A 17,764-nucleotide genomic window follows, 5' to 3' on the forward strand; every position below is an offset into this window, starting at 1 on the left:
TAAATAGCTGTATAAATTATTTATTTACAGAAACATGTTACAAAACAAAGACTATACAATCTTAAATATTAAGTAAATCTAACCTACCATGTTTGTTCATGAATTACATAGCAGCCAATACACAAGTCCAGCTGATCAAATGATTCTGATGTTCTAAAAAAAAATACTATACACGCTCTTACATAGGAGTTATCTACTGAAAATATGTTCCTCCCGCAAGCTGTGTTCTGTCTCACTTTCACATTCCAAGGCTGTGGTACTTGATAAAAACAGCTTTGCAAAGTTTCCATCATATGGAAACAAGGTCAGCGTTGTCAGTGAGGTTGAGGGTAAACAAAAACACTTTACTGAACCTGTTAAACAATTCATAACCGACCAGGGAGCTTCAACACCCCCTGGTCTGCACCAAGATCTCAGACGTCTCTTAACTGGAAAACGTTAATAAAAAAAAAAAGGTTAACACTACAGGCTCTATTCAATGTGGATCGCTGAAGCATTACTGATGGGCAATAGAAAGGTCATTTCCGATTGAGCCGACATGCATTGACTGACGACTCAAACTTAATTAGTTCATTCGACACATACTTCAGTATGACACTACCATCATTGAAGTCGTTTGGTGGTGTACAAAAAGTCCTCAGCGATTGGATCATCTCTACCCAATTAAAGTATCAAAGCCAATGCTGAATTTCCAAACGTTGCATTACCCACGTGTTCTGGCTCTGGACCAGAAAGGTTAGAACAGCGTTTCCCATCCTCGGAACACCAAGGGGTGCACGTTTAGTTTTTTGTTTACGTTCTAGAAATCGTCAGGGGGGTACTCGGATCCAGACTCATTGCGGAGAAGAAAAACATCCGTGGGTGTGGCATAGCGGCTGTTTGGAGCAAGGAGTTTGGGTAGCCAGGCAAACATGCAGCGTTTACCGTGAATGCAGTCTCCGCTAATGCGGGAACATTGAAATTTAAAAGCAATCATGATGTAACGCTGAACTTCTGCGATACGGATTGAATAGAGCCCGAAGTATTTCATACCAGCTAGCTGACAAGCTATCAGGTTTTTACCACATTTAGGGTTCATAGGCATATTTTAAAAGCAAGCTCCTAAAACACTTTGAACATTCAAGTAAGGTAAAACTGAAATGAAAAAAGCTCTGTCCTCAAACAGTCAGTGTGAAACAAATGCAGGCACTTTCTTATTTCAGCATTTCTAAAAGCTGCAAACTAAGAATTTCCTTAAAACGCTGTGCTTCAAATTATGTTTGGCAACAATGATGCAAGCAGTTTCACTGTTTGAAGGGTTCATCTTCCTTGCTTTAATGATTGCTTAAGTCCCTTCAGCTTTAAGGGAAAGTGTTTCAAATTATGAAATGTTACAAGGTCTTCATCTAAAAAGGTAAATTATTGAATCCATGGAAATCGCTTAGACAGCTTTCAGCCTGCGGGACATTTCAGAATCACAGGCTATTTGGGTCAAATAAAATGATAATTTCTTTGTTGATTCAGAGGCAACTTGAAAATATTAAAAAGCACAGGTGAGACCTTGGATAGTTAAAAACAAAGTATTGTCTGTCACACAAACACATGCTAGTGGCAACACTACCTTTTAAAGCAGGGGTGTCAAACATATGGAGGGGGGTCCAATCCACCCTGTGGATGATTTGAGTAAAACAAAACAAAAAATGAACTCAATGTACTTTAAAACAAGGATCATTAACTAGATAAAGCCGTGGGCCGATTTTTTTGAGCGGATGGTCAGGGGGCCGGAACATAATTACATAAAAATAATAAATTTGTATATTGCTAATTGACCGCAAGAAGCCCAAACATATCATGTTTGACTAAAACAATACTTTCAAACCTTGCTTATATTCATATAGGATCAGGTGTCTAAGTATGGGAATACTTGGGAGCAGATTTCCAAAATTAAAATCACTTGGAGCTGATTTCCTGGTGGTTTTACTACCTTTTATGTCCAACAATGAAAATAAAATGTAAAAAGCTTGAGGGACCAAATAAAACCACCCCTGGGCCAAATTTGGGGAACACTGTTTTAAGGACTAAAACCAAATCAAAACTGTGTAGAAATGATAATACACCTACATTCACCTTGTTGAAGACCGAATGTGGCCCTTGGGGCAATATTGAGTTTGACACCCCTGTTTTAAAGGATCCCAGTACATGATTCATGAGATGCTTCAACCTCTAGTTATAGGCCTATTGCATTATAGACTTGGCAGTGAACCACTTCAAATAAGTTAAGTTCTTAAACTTGTTCTTTCATTTACTAAATAAATAATAATGATCTCAATTGTACCCCAAAAAATTGTATAAGAAAATGCCTGTGCAAAAATACATATTTCAATATGTACAATTTGTTAATAAAATATGTATTCTGAAATAGGGATACTTCGATATTTGTTCAATTCATACAAGAAAAAGCGAAAGTAAGATAGAAAATACTCGGCTCCTCAGCTAAGCTCGCTGCCTGACATCAGTGGAGTTTACGAAATTTACAGGAGTTACAAAAAGTAGTAACCTACTCTGAAGCCATCTCCATGAATCTCGCACCCCCAAAAAAACACGATCCCAAGGAGCATCATCTCAGAGACAGACGGAGAAGTATTGCCAGTTTAAGACTCCGTGCTTTGACGAAGGACAAGTGTGATGCGAGTCATGACAAACCCCTCTACAACACTGTATTGTGACATAACTGAAGGTACCGGAATGGAAATCCTAATAGCCAATAGCCAAAGCTGGCATAGTGGTTACAGACTAGGGTGGGAGAAACAGATGGCTGCCTTTGGCTAGCTTTTGGGGCAAATAAGCCCGACTTAAAATGTCCTAAAGCAAGTAGTGGGTCTGTGTTTGTTTAGTGCTGTTCACAGTTAGGGCTAGGTCTACTGTAGCTGTTCATTTGTAAGATAAAAATATTGTAGGAATTAACACTTGTCCTCAAGACAAGTAGTCCCTCTTTCACAACCGTTCAATCAAATTGTCGTATCAGGCATCCTTTTTTCACATATGCATGCACAATTTACTTTCTTCCCCATCTCCACACAGATTTTTGTAGTTAAATTCAGTGAAAAACATAAGAAACATAAAAAAGTAACACTTGCATAATTGTTTGGGTCATGTATGGAACTCATATATAGAATTGACTGAATCTGCTCCTCATGTGGTTCATCTCTGGCTACTATACATAACCTGACGTTATGTACGCACACGTCACACGGATTAAAACCAACCGACAAAATGTAGTGGAAGGATTAAAAAACAACAATGTGATTGTGTTCGAAGTGTTGCAACTGACAGTTTTTCCTTATCCTGCCCTCTCCTTCCAAGGCTTCTGAGTTCAGGCGTGGAGGTGTACATTTGAATTTCCAGTAGAACCTAAAGTCACACACACACACACACACACACACACACACACACACACACACCACGGAAGAGATCATCGGAAGCCAACAGATTGCGGCAAGAGGGCTCTCCAGTCAATCCCAGTGGCTCTGCGTCATGACGGTTGGTGGGCAGTGCCATGGCTGTTGTGCCAGCACTTTTCCCTTCCTCCGTACCTCTGGAATTTAAACAATAGGTCAAAGGGCAGGCAGGCTCCTACTTCCTCCTTTTCTCTCCTGTCTTCCCCATAGGAAGATCTACCTCGGTACACTGACTGACAGGGGGCCAAGTGTGACCCACCCCGGGTGTTAACGCCTGCCACCTCCACATGGCGCTCCTACATGGCTTTGGGAGGAATAGTTACACTATAGACGATAACAGTGACGTCACTGGGCTGTCCAGATCATCTCCACCCTGAGGATCTTGGGAAGCTGAGAGTAACGTATTAGAAGGCCTTGTGCAGTCCAGAGCAGCGCACAGGTTGCCTCCTCTTCATCCGCCCCTCGGTTCCATACAGAGAACCCAGCCATCGCTGTCAGGGGCGGGCCTTTGGCTGAGAGAGAGAGAGAGAGAGAAAGGCAGGGAAGTTAGATGATAAATTACAACATTCATTCATTGGTGATTCTTTTGTTTAATGTTTTGTCTAAAGTCTATATGTGGTCACATGTACATATGTTGAAGATACACAAGTCCTGACTGCACAGTGAATTTCCCCAACAGATAAAGAGATTGACTGGTTGATGATAGGTATTAGCAGCCAGTGTGTGAGGTGTCCAACCCACCTGATGGATGAGGGAGTTGTTGGGGAGCCCCGTGGCTCCTGGGATTGTGCGTCCATGTTTGCTGTGGATGTTGTTGATGGCTGGAGACTTGGCCACTTTGGGCCTGCCCGGCCCCCCGCCACCGCCCCCTAAACCACCACCTCCTCCACTGTTGATGGAGCTGACAGCGGGGGAGCCCTTGCGTTTCTTCCCCTCCAGGCGGCCGTCAGTGTGGGCATGGCTGAAGCTGCTGTGGTGCTCTGAGGCCTGGTGGACAAAGGGCCCCAGGGAGAGGGTGGAGTCACTGCTGTTCATCACTACACTCATCCTCTTGATGGACTCGGCCGGGCTGCCCGAGGGGGGGCCTCTGACCCCGGGCCCCGACAACCCCGCTGGCCCCGACGGCTCTGCCTTCAGACTGAGGGAGTTGGTCCGGGCGTTGGGGCCACAGTTGAGTCCCACACTGTGGACGCCGCTGTGAGACGAGGAGGAGGAGGGGACTAGCGAGGCATGGTGGTACGTGCTCCCTGAGCTGCCACTGTGAACTGTGCAGTTCTTCTTGAAGGAGGAAGAGGTGGTGTTGGAAGAGGAAGAGGACTCTGAGGAGTAGGTGGTAGCGTGAGACGATGTAGGGAGGGAGCTGTTCTTCCTCTTCTTCCCCGAGCTGAGGCTGCTGCTGCTGCTGCTTCCTCCACTGCTGCCCCCGCTGGTGGAGTTGGTTATGGCAGCTGTGGAAGAGGACTCCCGGGGTCTGAAGGACTTGCCGCTGGATCTGGACTTGAGCGGTCGTCCTGAGGACAGGGAGGGGACCGAGGAGTGGGCTGAAGGCATCTGGGGCGACGAAGACACTTGTCTGGCCTGTGCTGCGCTGTAGGCAGGGTGGTCGGCCGCGCCCTGGGGGGAGGCACGGGCGTTTAAGGTGGTCCCGTACGAGAGCACAGACTTGCTGTCGTAGGACTGAGTGTAGGGGGGTGGAAGGGGCGCAGAGGAGGGGCTGAGGAAGCCCGAAGCAGGGGCGCTACCGTGTGATGAGGACAAGGAGTTTGTGGTTGTCCTGTGGGCCGGCGCAGAGGAAGAAGAAGAGGAGGAGTTCTCCAAGGCGAAAGGGATTTTTCTATAACACAAACAGACCACTGTGATCATCCCCATCAGTAACATTTACACACAGAGGGGTCAGCACAGCCCTGGAGAGACACTGGAACCGCTAACTTGTAGTGTCCCATACAGCACTAGATCTCCCTTCACCACCCTGCAACACTTTGGCTCCCTGTCTAGGGCTGTGGCGGTCACGAAATTTCACCAGCCGGTGATTGTCAAGCAGATAACTGGTCGGTCTCACGGTAATTGACCGTTAATTAACATAAAGACATTTAGCATCTCCTGGCTTCCACACATAGCCTGCAAGACAATTTAAAAAGTAGAATAAATCCATGTAATATAGCCTACACCTTCACAATAAATCCATTATTTATTTTAAAACAGGTCTATTTTTATTTTAAAAACAGGTCTGAAGAAGCAGGATATGAAGAAAATGTAGTCAGATGAAAAGAAGAATAGCATACTCTGAGTTGTCCTTATGTTACATCCTGATTGGGCTATGCCAAATGGCTGTGGGCTACACTAGTTCATTTAGCAGACAAGATCTGCTTAGAATTCCGTGGCATTATTTTATGAAGAATACAACTGAACAAAATATAAATATTTTCTCCAAACATTGAGGGAGTGCGCACACTATTCTGTGTTGAGCGGTTAACAAAGAAATAGGTACTCCTATATGCCTAATTTATAGTTATTAATGTAACTTTAGTTGTTCTACAAACGTTGGGCTATACGTTTTGATTTTTAATACATTGTAAGGCTGTTTTGAAAAAAGTCGCTTGAAAAGGCATGAGGTCTGCTTTGTTTTTTGTGCAGGCTGTACACACTCCAATAGTCTCTCAATAACAATTTCACAAGCACTTGATAATGCCTCGAATTTCACTGCGGCATCCCCTTTGTGGCCGTAATGCACCCTAAAACAAAAACCATGCATTTTGCGGGCCGGAGTGCTGCGTTGTGCCCTTCTCCCCGAGTGTGCTGCACAATCCGAAGAGTCTCTCACTCAGATGGCTCTCCGTCACGTGACCGGGTCTTTCTCACAGGCTACAAGCGAAGACAGACACATCGGAGATGCAACTGTGCGCGTCCTTATCCAATTCCGAGGCGCATATTGAAGATATTGGAAGAACTGTCCACATTTACTTTTCGTCAGCCAACAAGATGCAAAAGCACAAGCCTATGTCAATATTCTATCGCCCATAGTACAAAAGTCGACCTATTTCACCTATATGTGTGAAATTTGTTTTGATTTAGAATGGACCATTATCATGCACCTGTATCGAAACAGGGGCAGCGGGAAAAAAATAAATGTCTTCTATACACTTCAATAGTGAATGGAGGACACTTTTCCATGTGGTTATTTTCATGTCAGCCAGGTAGGCTATACTCCTGTTGTAAATTTAAGCAATATGCTTAATATTAGGAAAGTTGAGAAATAAATATAGCAGGCCTAGCCTATAGAGATGTTGCGTAACATGAGCTCATGGGCTCTCATGATTGATTCGATTTTCAAATACATTTACATTTGCATTGATGTCAGAGTGATTAGAGGGAGAATAGAGTGCTGAGTACCAGGCAGTTAGCAAGTTTGGTAGGCTACTAATGACCATCAGCAGCATCAGAGCTTGGAGAAGCTTAATTACTGTAACTAAACGGTCAGTGACTAAACGGTCAGTGACTAAACCGGGGTCAGTGACTAAACCGGTCAGTGACTAAACCGGGGTCAGTGACTAAACGGTCAGTGACTAAACCGGGGTCAGTGACTAAACGGTCAGTGACTAAACGGTCAGTGACTAAACGGTCAGTGACTAAACCGGTGTCAGTGACTAAACGGTCAGTGACTAAACGGTCAGTGACTAAACCGGGGTCAGTGACTAAACGGTCAGTGACTAAACGGTCAGTGACTAAACCGGGGTCAGTGACTAAACGGTCAGTGACTAAACGGTCAGTGACTAAACCGGGGTCAGTGACTAAACCGGGGTCAGTGACTAAACCGGTCAGTGACTAAACGGTCACGTGGAATTTGACTGCCTTAGTGACTCCTGACCGCCAGTGTGGCGGTAATACGGTCACCACCACAGCCCTATCCCGGTTTGTGAACTAGGTAGGTATTATGGAAGGAATTCTGGTTTAATGAATGTACACAGACTTACTTCCACATCTGAGTGTTGACGTGCTTGTCCATCATGGCGGTAAGAGCACATCGCATTCGATCCCAGCGCCGGTCAAACGAGTAGCAGCTTTTCCCAAACAGTTGACTTCCAAAGGTACAAAACTGAGCAGCAGGGAGGGAAATAGTTAACACAAACACACACTAACAAACCAATCACACACATACTGCTGCTTCCCATGCACGGTGCAAGCTGCCACTCAATGGGAGGACTGATTTCACACACATCTGGCTATGCAGTTGTTTCATTGTTGCTGTGTTGTGAGCATATCCCTGGAATATAAAATTCATTTGTAGTGGACTTACAGCTGCCGGCCGTGGGTGGTAACCTGAATAGTGACAGTCCAGTTTGTCTGTGCCCTCCTCCCGCTCATCGTTCTCCCCCTCGTCACTGGAAAGGCGGGAGCCCCCGTCAGGAGCGGACGTAGCGTGGTGGGGGTCTCCCGGGGTACCCCCACCTCCATCCGAGATAATGCTGTTCAGTTTAAGAGCAGAGGAAACAGTGATTTAGGAACACACATCAGGGATGCAGGTACTTGCTGTATCACACTGCAAAAAGTAGTTGTTGGATGGTGAGAACCCAGGAAGAGCACATGAAGTGACTCACCGTGGAAGACCAAGATTGTGAGGTTTGGGCTTGCCAAACGCCAAAGGCTTGGTGGCGTCGGTGGCTCCGTTGCCATGAGCGACCTGGTGGGCGTCGTGGTGGGGGGCTAGTCGTGAGGGGGAGGGGTGGGGTTCCCTGAGAGGGGTGGTCTGCAGGGGGTGGGGGTGCTGCAGTTCCCGTTCCCGGGCTTTGCTTTTGTGCTCGGCCAACAGTGTATCGAAGCGTTTCCTCCGGCCCAGCACTGCCCTCCGCTGGCTTAGGGAATGTGTCTGAGGGAAGGAGAAGGCCAAAAGGTATGTTAGGTCAGGGTGCGCTGCACTCTGAGAATCTGAAGGCTGCCTAAATACCTAGGAAATGTGACAAAGAATATTTCCTAACCACACAAAACAGAGAAAGAGAGGGGGCAGAAGGGAGGGCTTGGTACCTTGCATGTTAGGGATCGTGTGCATGGCTTCCGAGCTGTCATATCCAGGACCCCACAGTGGATATCTGGATTAAACTCACGTTCTGATGGAAGAGAGAGAAAACAGGAGAAGGAGTAAAGAAGAGAGGAGAGAGAGAAAACAGGAGAAGGAGTAAAGAAGAGAGGAGAGAGAGAAAACAGGAGAAGGAGTAAAGAGAGAGAACAGGAGAAGGAGTAAAGAAGAGAGGAGAGAGAGAACAGGAGAAGGAGTAAAGAAGAGAGGAGAGAGAGAACAGGAGAAGGAGTAAAGAAGAGAGGAGAGAGAGAACAGGAGAAGGAGTAAAGAAGAGAGGAGAGAGAGAACAGGAGAAGGAGTAAAGAAGAGAGGAGAGAGAGAACAGGAGAAGGAGTAAAGAAGAGAGGAGAGAGAGAACAGGAGAAGGAGTAAAGAAGAGAGGAGAGAGAGAACAAGAGAAGGAGTAAAGAAGAGAGAGAGAACAGGAGAAGGAGTAAAGAAGAGAGAGAGAACAGGAGAAGGAGTAAAGAAGAGACAGAAAACAGGAGAGGTAGAAAGGAAAAGAGAAACATAACTAGCTGTTATTGGCAGAATGCCACTAACTGAATACTTTCAGTTTTCCCCTCCCCACTCAGACCACTCCCAGACAGTCCTAGCAAAATTCTTGCTTGAGAAATTGCTCTTTAATTGAAGACAACCACTGTAAGGTACTTAAATCGCTACACAGAAATAATTTGATATCGAGTTAAAAACGGCTGCATTGGACCTTTAAAACAAAACGTCCTACAGACATAAACCCCTATCATCTCCTCTCACCTGACAGTCTCTTGTAGAGGTGTTGTCTGCTACTGGTGCTGTTGTCCTGCTTCTTGTCCAGGGCAGAGAGGGAGAGGTGGCCCTTGCCGTTGGGGATCTGGCCGGGGGCAAGCAGGGGAGCCTTTGGTATGGAGGGACAGTTAAGGCCTGGCTTCAGGGGTGACGAGGAGCTCACAGTGCTGCTGGAGGAAGAGGACAATAAGTGGGCCGAGGGAACCTGCACAAGCTTGGCTGACGAATCCACCTTCAGACGCATCTTATCCACTTTGACCGCAGGGGTCAGGCTGGAAGAGAGAGGGGGACAGAGGAGAAAGCGAGGGAGTTCATTTATCTATAGCAGCATTAAATGCTTCAGAAAAATAGTTTAATTTTAACAGAACAGAGTTTGAAATGTGTGCCTTCCCTGTAGCTCAGTTGGTAGAGCATGGTGTTTGCAATGCCAGGGTTGTGGGTTCGATTCCCACGGGGGGCCAGCACAGAAAAAAATTTATGAAATTGTATGAAATGTATGCATTCACTACTGTAAGTCGCTCTGGATAAGAGCGTCTGCTAAATGACTAAAAATGTAAAATGTAAAATGTAAAAAAATGAAATGTGTTCAAATCCCCAGGGAGAAAGCCAACATGTTTTGAGTGGTTGCAAATGGAGTTGGATAAAGGATCTCTTTTTAAAACTAACTCTTTAAGGGGATAATTTAGACAGGAGGGTAGCACAGGGAGACTTCAGACAACGCTAGACTTCAGAGGAGCAGGGAGAGGACCTAAGATGAAGAGATAAGATAGAACTCAGAGAATCAAATCAAACGTGAAGCAGGGCTTTAAGAGGCAGGGGACTGAACTAGGGCTGGCCGACATATCGAATTCAATTCAATTCCAAATGGCTTTATCGCAAGAATCAAGGTTTTTTTGTTCTTATGAGTGTTTATGTCCGCTTGTTCTCATGTTGTCTTTTTGGCCTCGTCTCTTTCTGTCCTGAGTGCACCTTGTCACTCATAAACACACCAAGCCCCTCCCCTGCCACTCACAACTGAGTTTCCACTAGTTACTATAGCAACAAGGTCAAAATTGACTATATTGTGAAAAACTATGAAAACAAAAATGTGCTTTTTGGTCTTAATTTAAAGGTTAGGCATAAGGTTAGCAGTGTGGTTAAGGTTAAAGGTAGACTCAGCTAAATGACGTTGCCACAAGCAGCACTGCAGATATTGAGATGAGCGCGATGCAAGACTTCGCTCTCAAAGTCACACACAGTATCTGCACATGTGAACGGGTTCACGCTATGCTGTTTACTCTCCTCCGCATCTACGTCATATCGCTGAGTTTACCTTTAAGGTTAAGGTCAGGATTAAATAAACATTTTAAAAGGTCGACTTTGGGCACGAAAAACTGTCCCAACTCTGCCCCTTTCATTAGATTATTGCTGACTGTTAGAAATGCAGTGACCTTTAATTGCGCAACAAAGCTTATTGCGAGAAAACACTACTGTTTCGTGAATTGCCCAGATGTTTGGGGGGGGAATCTAGTGATTTTTTTGGCCCATATCGCCCAGCCCTAGGCTGAAGTTCAACATGACAATAGATTTTACTAAAGTTCAGCATGGTTCACCAGCATGGCTAGACATGACTTACATCTTGTCGTTGAGCAGAAGTGAGGGAGGGAAGTGAGGTCTCTGCTGAATGCCTGGTAGCTTCTCTTTGGCTGGTTTGAGGATTTTGGAGTTGGACGAGGTGCTGGTCCCACTGGAAGAGCGGCCCATGGCCCCTCCACTGACACCCCCACCACCCGTCCCACTGCTCCTGCTCCGAGACAGAGCAGACAGGGGGAAGGCTGAGGAGGGGGCGAAGGTGGAGGTGGGCTTACTGGACGAGCTGTGTCTTCTCTCTAGATAGGGGTCAGGGGAAAAGCAGGTTAGGGGTTAATGTACAGTCCACACAGACACATGACCTACAGTGCTTTCGAAAGTATTTACACCCCTTGACTTTTTCCACATTGTTGTGTTACCGCCTGAATTTAAAATTGATTAAATTGAGATTTCGATTTTTCACTGGACTACACACACACACACACACACACACACACACACACACACACACACACCCCCATAATGTCAAAGTGGAATTATGTTTTTAGAAATGTTTACAAAGCTGAAATGTCTCAAGTCAGTAAGTATTCAACCCCTTTGTTATGGCAGCTTAAATAAGTTCAGGAGTAAAAATTTGCTTAACAAGTCACATAATAAGTTGCATGGAGTAACTCTGTGTGCAATAACAGTGTTTAACATCATTTTTGAATGACTACCTCATCTCTGTACCCCACACATACAACTTTCTGTAAGGTCCCTCAGTCGAGCATTGAATTTCAAACACAGATTCAACCACAAAGACCAGGGAGGTTTTCCAAAGCCTCACAAAAAAGGGCACCTATTAGTAGATGGATAAAAATGTAAAACGCAACGTTGAATACCCTTTTGAGCATGGTGAAGTTATTTATTAAACTTGATGAATACACCCAGTCACTACAACAACACAGGCGTCCTTCCTAACTCAGTTGCCAGACAAGAAGGAAACCGCGTTGGGATTTATTTATGGCATGACTTGAAAATGGCTGTCTAGCAATGATCAACAACCAACTTGACAGAGCTTGAAGAATTTTAAAATAATACAAATATTGTACAATCTAGGTGTGCAAAGCTCAGAGATTTACCCAGAAAGACTCACAGCTGTAATTCTCTGCCAAAGGTGATTCCGACATGTATTGACTCAGGGGTGTGAATACTTAAATGAGATATCTGTATTTCATTTTCAATAAATTTTCCATTTGTTTTCACTTTGTCATTATGGGGTATTGTGTGTAGATGGGTGAGACAAACACATATTTAATCCATTTTGAAGTCAAAGGGTATGAATACTTTCTGAAGGCACACTGTACAAGCAATCTGAGACGTCGACACATAACCCATAAGTTGGTAGTAGTGGTCTTTTTTTCCTGAAACAACGGGCCTTTGGACAGTAATAGTTTTGCTATAAATGTGCAGGGAATCATGGGTAAACATTCCCTAAACAAAGTCAAAAGCAGGCAGCTTCAAAAGCAAAGACTAGAAAGCCTTGCTGATCCAGGCCAATTCATCCTGAACTAGAAACACGGGCCAAGGGCTTGATTTCCTGTCAGCCAGAATGGAACGCTTGAGAATACTATAACTGCTAAAAGACAATACTGACACCAGAGAAGAAAATAAATCAACTAAGACAAAGAAACAGCAGCTGCTGAACAGGACAAAGGGCTCTGTGCAATCCAACCCGTACTGCAGTATTTAACCTGGACAGTTATTTATAATGTTATGCAGCTCTCACACCCCCATAAGCTGACACACAGACACACACACACGAAGAGAACGTGAAAGTAAAACAAAGACAGAAAATGAAAGTTCTACAGTAAGAGAGGAAGAAAGAAGGCTTGTGAGAGAGACAGCTCTTTAGATAAGAGCAGAGCACTGAAATGAAAGTGAGCTGAAGACTAACTGAAAACTCGCATCTGGAGTTGAATTTTGGCCAGTCCTGAGAGGGTTAATCTGACTATTTTACAGCCAGAGAACTACAGAAACACTGACTACGCTACCTCCTCCCAACCAGCACAACAAAACCGGTTTAATCTTCTCGTCATGAAGAAAAGCGTGTGTGTGTGTGCGTGTGTGTGCGTGTCTGTGTCTGTGTGTGCGTGTGCGTGTGCGTGTGCGTGTGCCTGTGCGTGTGTGTGTGTGTGTGTGTGTGTGTGTGTGTGTGTGTGTGAGAGAGAGAGAAATATACATACAATCAGTGAAGAGGAAACTGAGAGTAGAGAAATAAGAGCATAGAGAGAAAGCACAAGAGAGAGAGAGAGAGAGAGATCGATAGACAGACAGACATATATACGAAACTCCAACTAACCTTATGCTAACTCCATGCAGGTCTGGGCTGCATGCCAAGGCTGTCTCAGTGGGTGAGCAGCAACAGAGCAGGGCAGAATGCACAGCTGCCACTCCCAGCCCCACACCCACAATTTTACACTACACCAGCTAGCTAACAGAGCAACAACCCCAGGCCTTTCCTCTCCCTCCTCACACACACAAAACCAGCCCAGCCTATCTGCTGTGACAAAGCCCCTCCCGGAGTCAAGCTGGAATTTCACCCCAGGGCCTCTCACTCTCCTACCCTCCCGCCCATGACACACTGCCTTCCTGGTAACAGGCTAGCACCCGGCCTCTCCACCCCCTCAACCCTTCGCTGCTGCTCAAGCCAGCTCAGACGTCGCTGAATAACCCACACGCAAGCGCGAGCAGGCTTCCCCAGCGTGACGTTCCCACAATGCCTGCCAAACGCTGAGAGAGCCAGCTAGCCACAGAGGTCCTGGCAGAGCAGTAGAACAGGAAACCAGTGATGAAGAGGTGCAGCATTATGGTCTATTCTCACACTATCTTCTCTCTAGAGGGCCGTGGAATCCCTGGCTACTGAGGAGACAGGCTGGCTGGCCCGGGGAACAATTTCGATAGTGGGCCCCGGTGCACAGCATAGGCCTACACAGTGTACACTCAGGGTAGACTACACATAACACAGCAAGGCCCAATCAAAAGGAATGGGCCTTAAAATATCCTCTTATAACCAAACAACCCCATCGTAGAAGTCACTTAATGAAAATCAGATCTGCTTTAGAGATCATAGGGTGTGGATGGTGTTTTTGCATAGTCCTGTCAACAGTGCAGGCCTGTTCTCCTCAGAGCATATAGCTCTGCATGTAACTCCACTGTCAAAACGCCACATCCACCAGGGGACCGCAACAGGCGGCCTGACGGCCAAAACTGTCCCGCGAGGGGATTTCTTTTGGCACCCGTTTTTTGTTTATAAACAACGTGGCGGCCCAATTAAGACACTGTGTTTGTGTTTTTCTTTATTTTGCCAGGTACCTGTATGTATGCATGCATGTGATCGTGTGCCAATGTAATCAAGGTAGGAAATTATAGTTATTTTCAAATACAAATCTCTTTTTGGGCTTAGTTGTGGTTGATTAAAAAAATTATACAAATTAGTAAATTATGTTCCGCCCCCCCGACCATCACCTTTGACAAAAATCGACCTGCGGCTGAATCTAGTTGCCTACCCCTGCCATACAACATATGGATGGGCTTCAAACAATAGAGGAGAATGAGGTGAAACAGTCTAGATGGTGTTAAGCTCAGTGGAGCTGCCCTCAGAGAGAAGAATCACAGCATATAGAATCACAGTGCACTGACCTTCAGCGGACTCTCTCAGCCTTTCCTACCAGCAGCAGCACAACAAAGCAACACAGTGGCTTCATGGAATGAAAGTCATTTAAACCACACAGACTAAAAACAGGCCAAAAAAATGAAGATTTGTCTTTGGTGCCTTGCAGAGATGAGCTCATTACTCAATAGAAGACAAGTCCACTAATGTTTCACTGGTCAGGCAAGTCCAGTAGTCTTCAGAGAGGCACTGCCGAGTCCTGCGTTCACACGCTGTACGCTGGAAGACTAATGAATGAACAGGCCTACTATGAAACTTCATAACGGCTGGTCTAGCTCTACAAGTCAATGAGACCCCCTGTTTGGGGTTTTAGGCTGGGTTTCTGTACAGCACTTTGTGACATCAGCTGACGTAAGAAGGGCTTTATAAATACATGTGATTGATTGTGGTACCAGTGGATGTGAGCTATCCAAGACCATTGTCTTACGTCAAATCAAGACACTCAACCGATGTCAAATCGACGCTCGTCCCTCAACCGATGTCTTGTTGGACGTGGAACTCATCCTAAAATGTTGGGATTGCCGACCATACATCATTCAAACATGAAAACATAATTCCTCATTTTTTTTGGTATCGTATAACTCTCCATGAAATAGGCAATGGTTGGTTAGCGGAATCATTTCAGTGACTGGCTAAGCTAGCAAGCTATGTTGGTCAAATTTATGCTAGCTTTCAACCCACTGCCAAACTTCAGAAATACTGCTCGGTGAGGCACAAATATCTTCAGTTAGATATTTTAAAAAAAGATGTAAAACATTGACATATTTATAGTTTTAGCTTAGGTTAATTCAGACTGTTTTTCAGCAGCACGATGTCCCCGAGGTGATATTTTATCACGTTAGATAGCACAAAGCCAAACTACTTTCGATCTATCCCTTTACCAGATACGAGACAGATCAGTGCAGGTGGAATAGTCGCGCTATCTGACTTAAGACAATGATACAAGCCAGATTGATCCCATCTGATTTAATGTTATTGCACAACATCTACGGTGAAAGTTGTGTTAGTGGACTACTAAGCTATAGTAGTCAGGTGCGACCACACCAGCACTAGGCTAACCTCAATTTGTGAAAAGCATGAACTTCTGTAATTGCTACTCTATTCACATGTGCCATTAGTCCATGATTGCTCTGTCTTGCCTCTTGACACAGGACCAAATGAGTGTTCACAATGACACTTGAGTGCTATTGTGTCTCCCTCTTGTGGCCAATCCTGATAACTGTATAACCAGCAACAACCAGTGATGAAATATTATAGGCCTAGCTTTTCATTCAATCTTTCTGCTGAGAAAGAAACAAACACCCCATAGTAAAAGGACAGTAGTGATTCCTTTGAAGCCCTGTGGCCTTGACTCAACCATTTTAAATGGTATGGATCCCAATGTCCACACCAGCATAAAGTGCAGTGTAGTAATGTATGCATATTGGGACACAGATGGACTTAAGTGACCAGCCCAGAGTAGAAATGGAAGGATGTGCCATTGAGGCTGTGGTTTTGACAACCACAGGAAGACAATACACTAGAAGATGAATATTCCAATTTAGTTTAAAAAGCAAACTGCTTGCATGCCATTTTCTAAACTCATTTGTTTATAAGGATGGAAAGATCCATACTAAAGCCTCAAAGCCGAAAACATTACAACGCCCTCCCTCTGTCAATGTTGTGAGGAGTCGGAACACTGACCTATTCAATACACACCATGTGTTAGAAAACATGATAAAACTATCAAATATTCAAGAATGACCCATAACATAAGTTTGTCAGTTTAGACTAAGCTATTTCATTGACAAAAACCCTTAATTGAAATGGCTCAAGGAACAACAGATAGTTCCTTGCTCTTCTTTACTAGAGGTATCAACGGTAACGGTGAGTGGAGGGAGGCCTAAAAAGTGTACGCACTGAAATCAATTAAAAAAAGTCTCCAAACTTTTACCTAAAGAACAGCTGGAATTAATAAATCATACATGCCAATTGATGCTTAGCAGCTTATTGTGGAGAGGAACTAACGAGAGAGAGAGAGAGAGAGAGAGTTTAGATTTTACACCACCTCACTGGCACTCACTGGTGTCTGGTGTCTGTGGAGAGAGCAGTTCTCTTAACTGCACTGAAGCACAGGGGTGTGTGTGTGTGTGCGCGTTCCGCAAGTGCGTGCACAGAGGGTTCAACAGGCTAGTTTTAACGAGATACACAGCAAAACGATCCCTTGATTCTGAAATTCATAATAAATAAAATTCCTTCCAGCATTCCGGCCAAAGAGCCAGTTTAAGAACACACACCGTGGAGAAGGAAACTCGTAGGTTTTAGACATCTTCAGACGTCTCAGGGACAGCTTAACATGCTAAAACAATCAATTAGGCTGCACTCACACAGAGGAACGGACTCGGAGGAGCACATCAAATATTAACAGGAGAATTGTAAACATGTCTCAGGCGGTGGAAATCAAAAGGCCAGAGTGCTCCTTTCTCATGTTAGAGGTGGAGAACGGGAGGTGTGCTTTTAATCCTCCTGACATTGATAGTGTTTGAACATGCGCACACACAGAGTAGTTCTGCCATTCTGACAGAAATTAGTGCCAAGCAGATTTCCACAAAGCACAAGTCTAGAATGTCCTCTTTAGTGACGGGAGAAAGAAATCAATACAGTTACATATTGGGATATTTCTGATGATATATCGTATTGTTTTGACAATATTGCAATATTTTTTATGCTCTAGTTGGCAGCACCAAAACTATTTTTCCTTCATAGCTTATTCTCCATCTTTTTAAAAAGGTAGCCAATTGGACTGATGACAACATGTTGTTTTCTCATGACTATCTTGTCCCTCTGCAGCAGACAAATATTTCGCAATAAATCACAATACATAAAGAAAATGTGAGAATCTCAATGCATATCTTATCGGCACCAAAGTATTGTGATAATATCGTATCGTGAGGTCCCTGGCAATTCCCAACTCTAGCTCTCTCCCTGCCCAAACCTTTCCCGCCAGGAGAGCTATATAACCAAAAAATATAAAAACCCGATACTGGATCAGCTCTTGGGGACAATGTTTGCATGAGTGATGGTGGTCTGTGTGTGTGTGAGAGAGAGAGAGACTTACCGTAGTGCGCTTGGAAGGCCTGGGGTTTCACCACCTGACTGCAGTGGCTGCACATCACCAGGTAGAAGTCGTCCTGTGCTGGACACTGGCCAAATATGGGCATGTCT

General features: G+C 44.8%; 1 protein-coding gene across 4 annotated transcripts in view; it reads right to left on the bottom strand.

Annotated features, from left to right (window-relative positions):
• LOC106583024 (ataxin-7) overlaps positions 1-17,764 on the bottom strand; it is a 44,925-nt gene continuing 27,161 nt past the window's right edge. For 3 of the 4 annotated variants that reach the window (XM_014166763.2, XM_045705503.1, XM_014166762.2), the window contains 9 exons: positions 17,658-17,762; positions 10,895-11,147; positions 9,268-9,551; positions 8,457-8,539; positions 8,033-8,301; positions 7,732-7,900; positions 7,409-7,530; positions 4,179-5,271; positions 1-3,949 (listed from right to left, as the gene is read on the bottom strand). In XM_014166763.2, the coding sequence (XP_014022238.2) occupies positions 3,932-3,949; positions 4,179-5,271; positions 7,409-7,530; positions 7,732-7,900; positions 8,033-8,301; positions 8,457-8,539; positions 9,268-9,551; positions 10,895-11,147; positions 17,658-17,762 (2,396 nt within the window). In that variant the 3' untranslated portion in view covers positions 1-3,931. Of the gene's footprint in view, positions 3,950-4,178; positions 5,272-7,408; positions 7,531-7,731; positions 7,901-8,032; positions 8,302-8,456; positions 8,540-9,267; positions 9,552-10,894; positions 11,148-13,189; positions 13,468-17,657; positions 17,763-17,764 lie in introns of those variants that run through there. The other variant, XM_014166764.2, reaches the window with a different exon arrangement.

The sequence above is a fragment of the Salmo salar genome, chromosome ssa22 (genome assembly GCF_905237065.1).
Source record: "Salmo salar chromosome ssa22, Ssal_v3.1, whole genome shotgun sequence".
Lineage (NCBI taxonomy): Eukaryota > Metazoa > Chordata > Actinopteri > Salmoniformes > Salmonidae > Salmo > Salmo salar.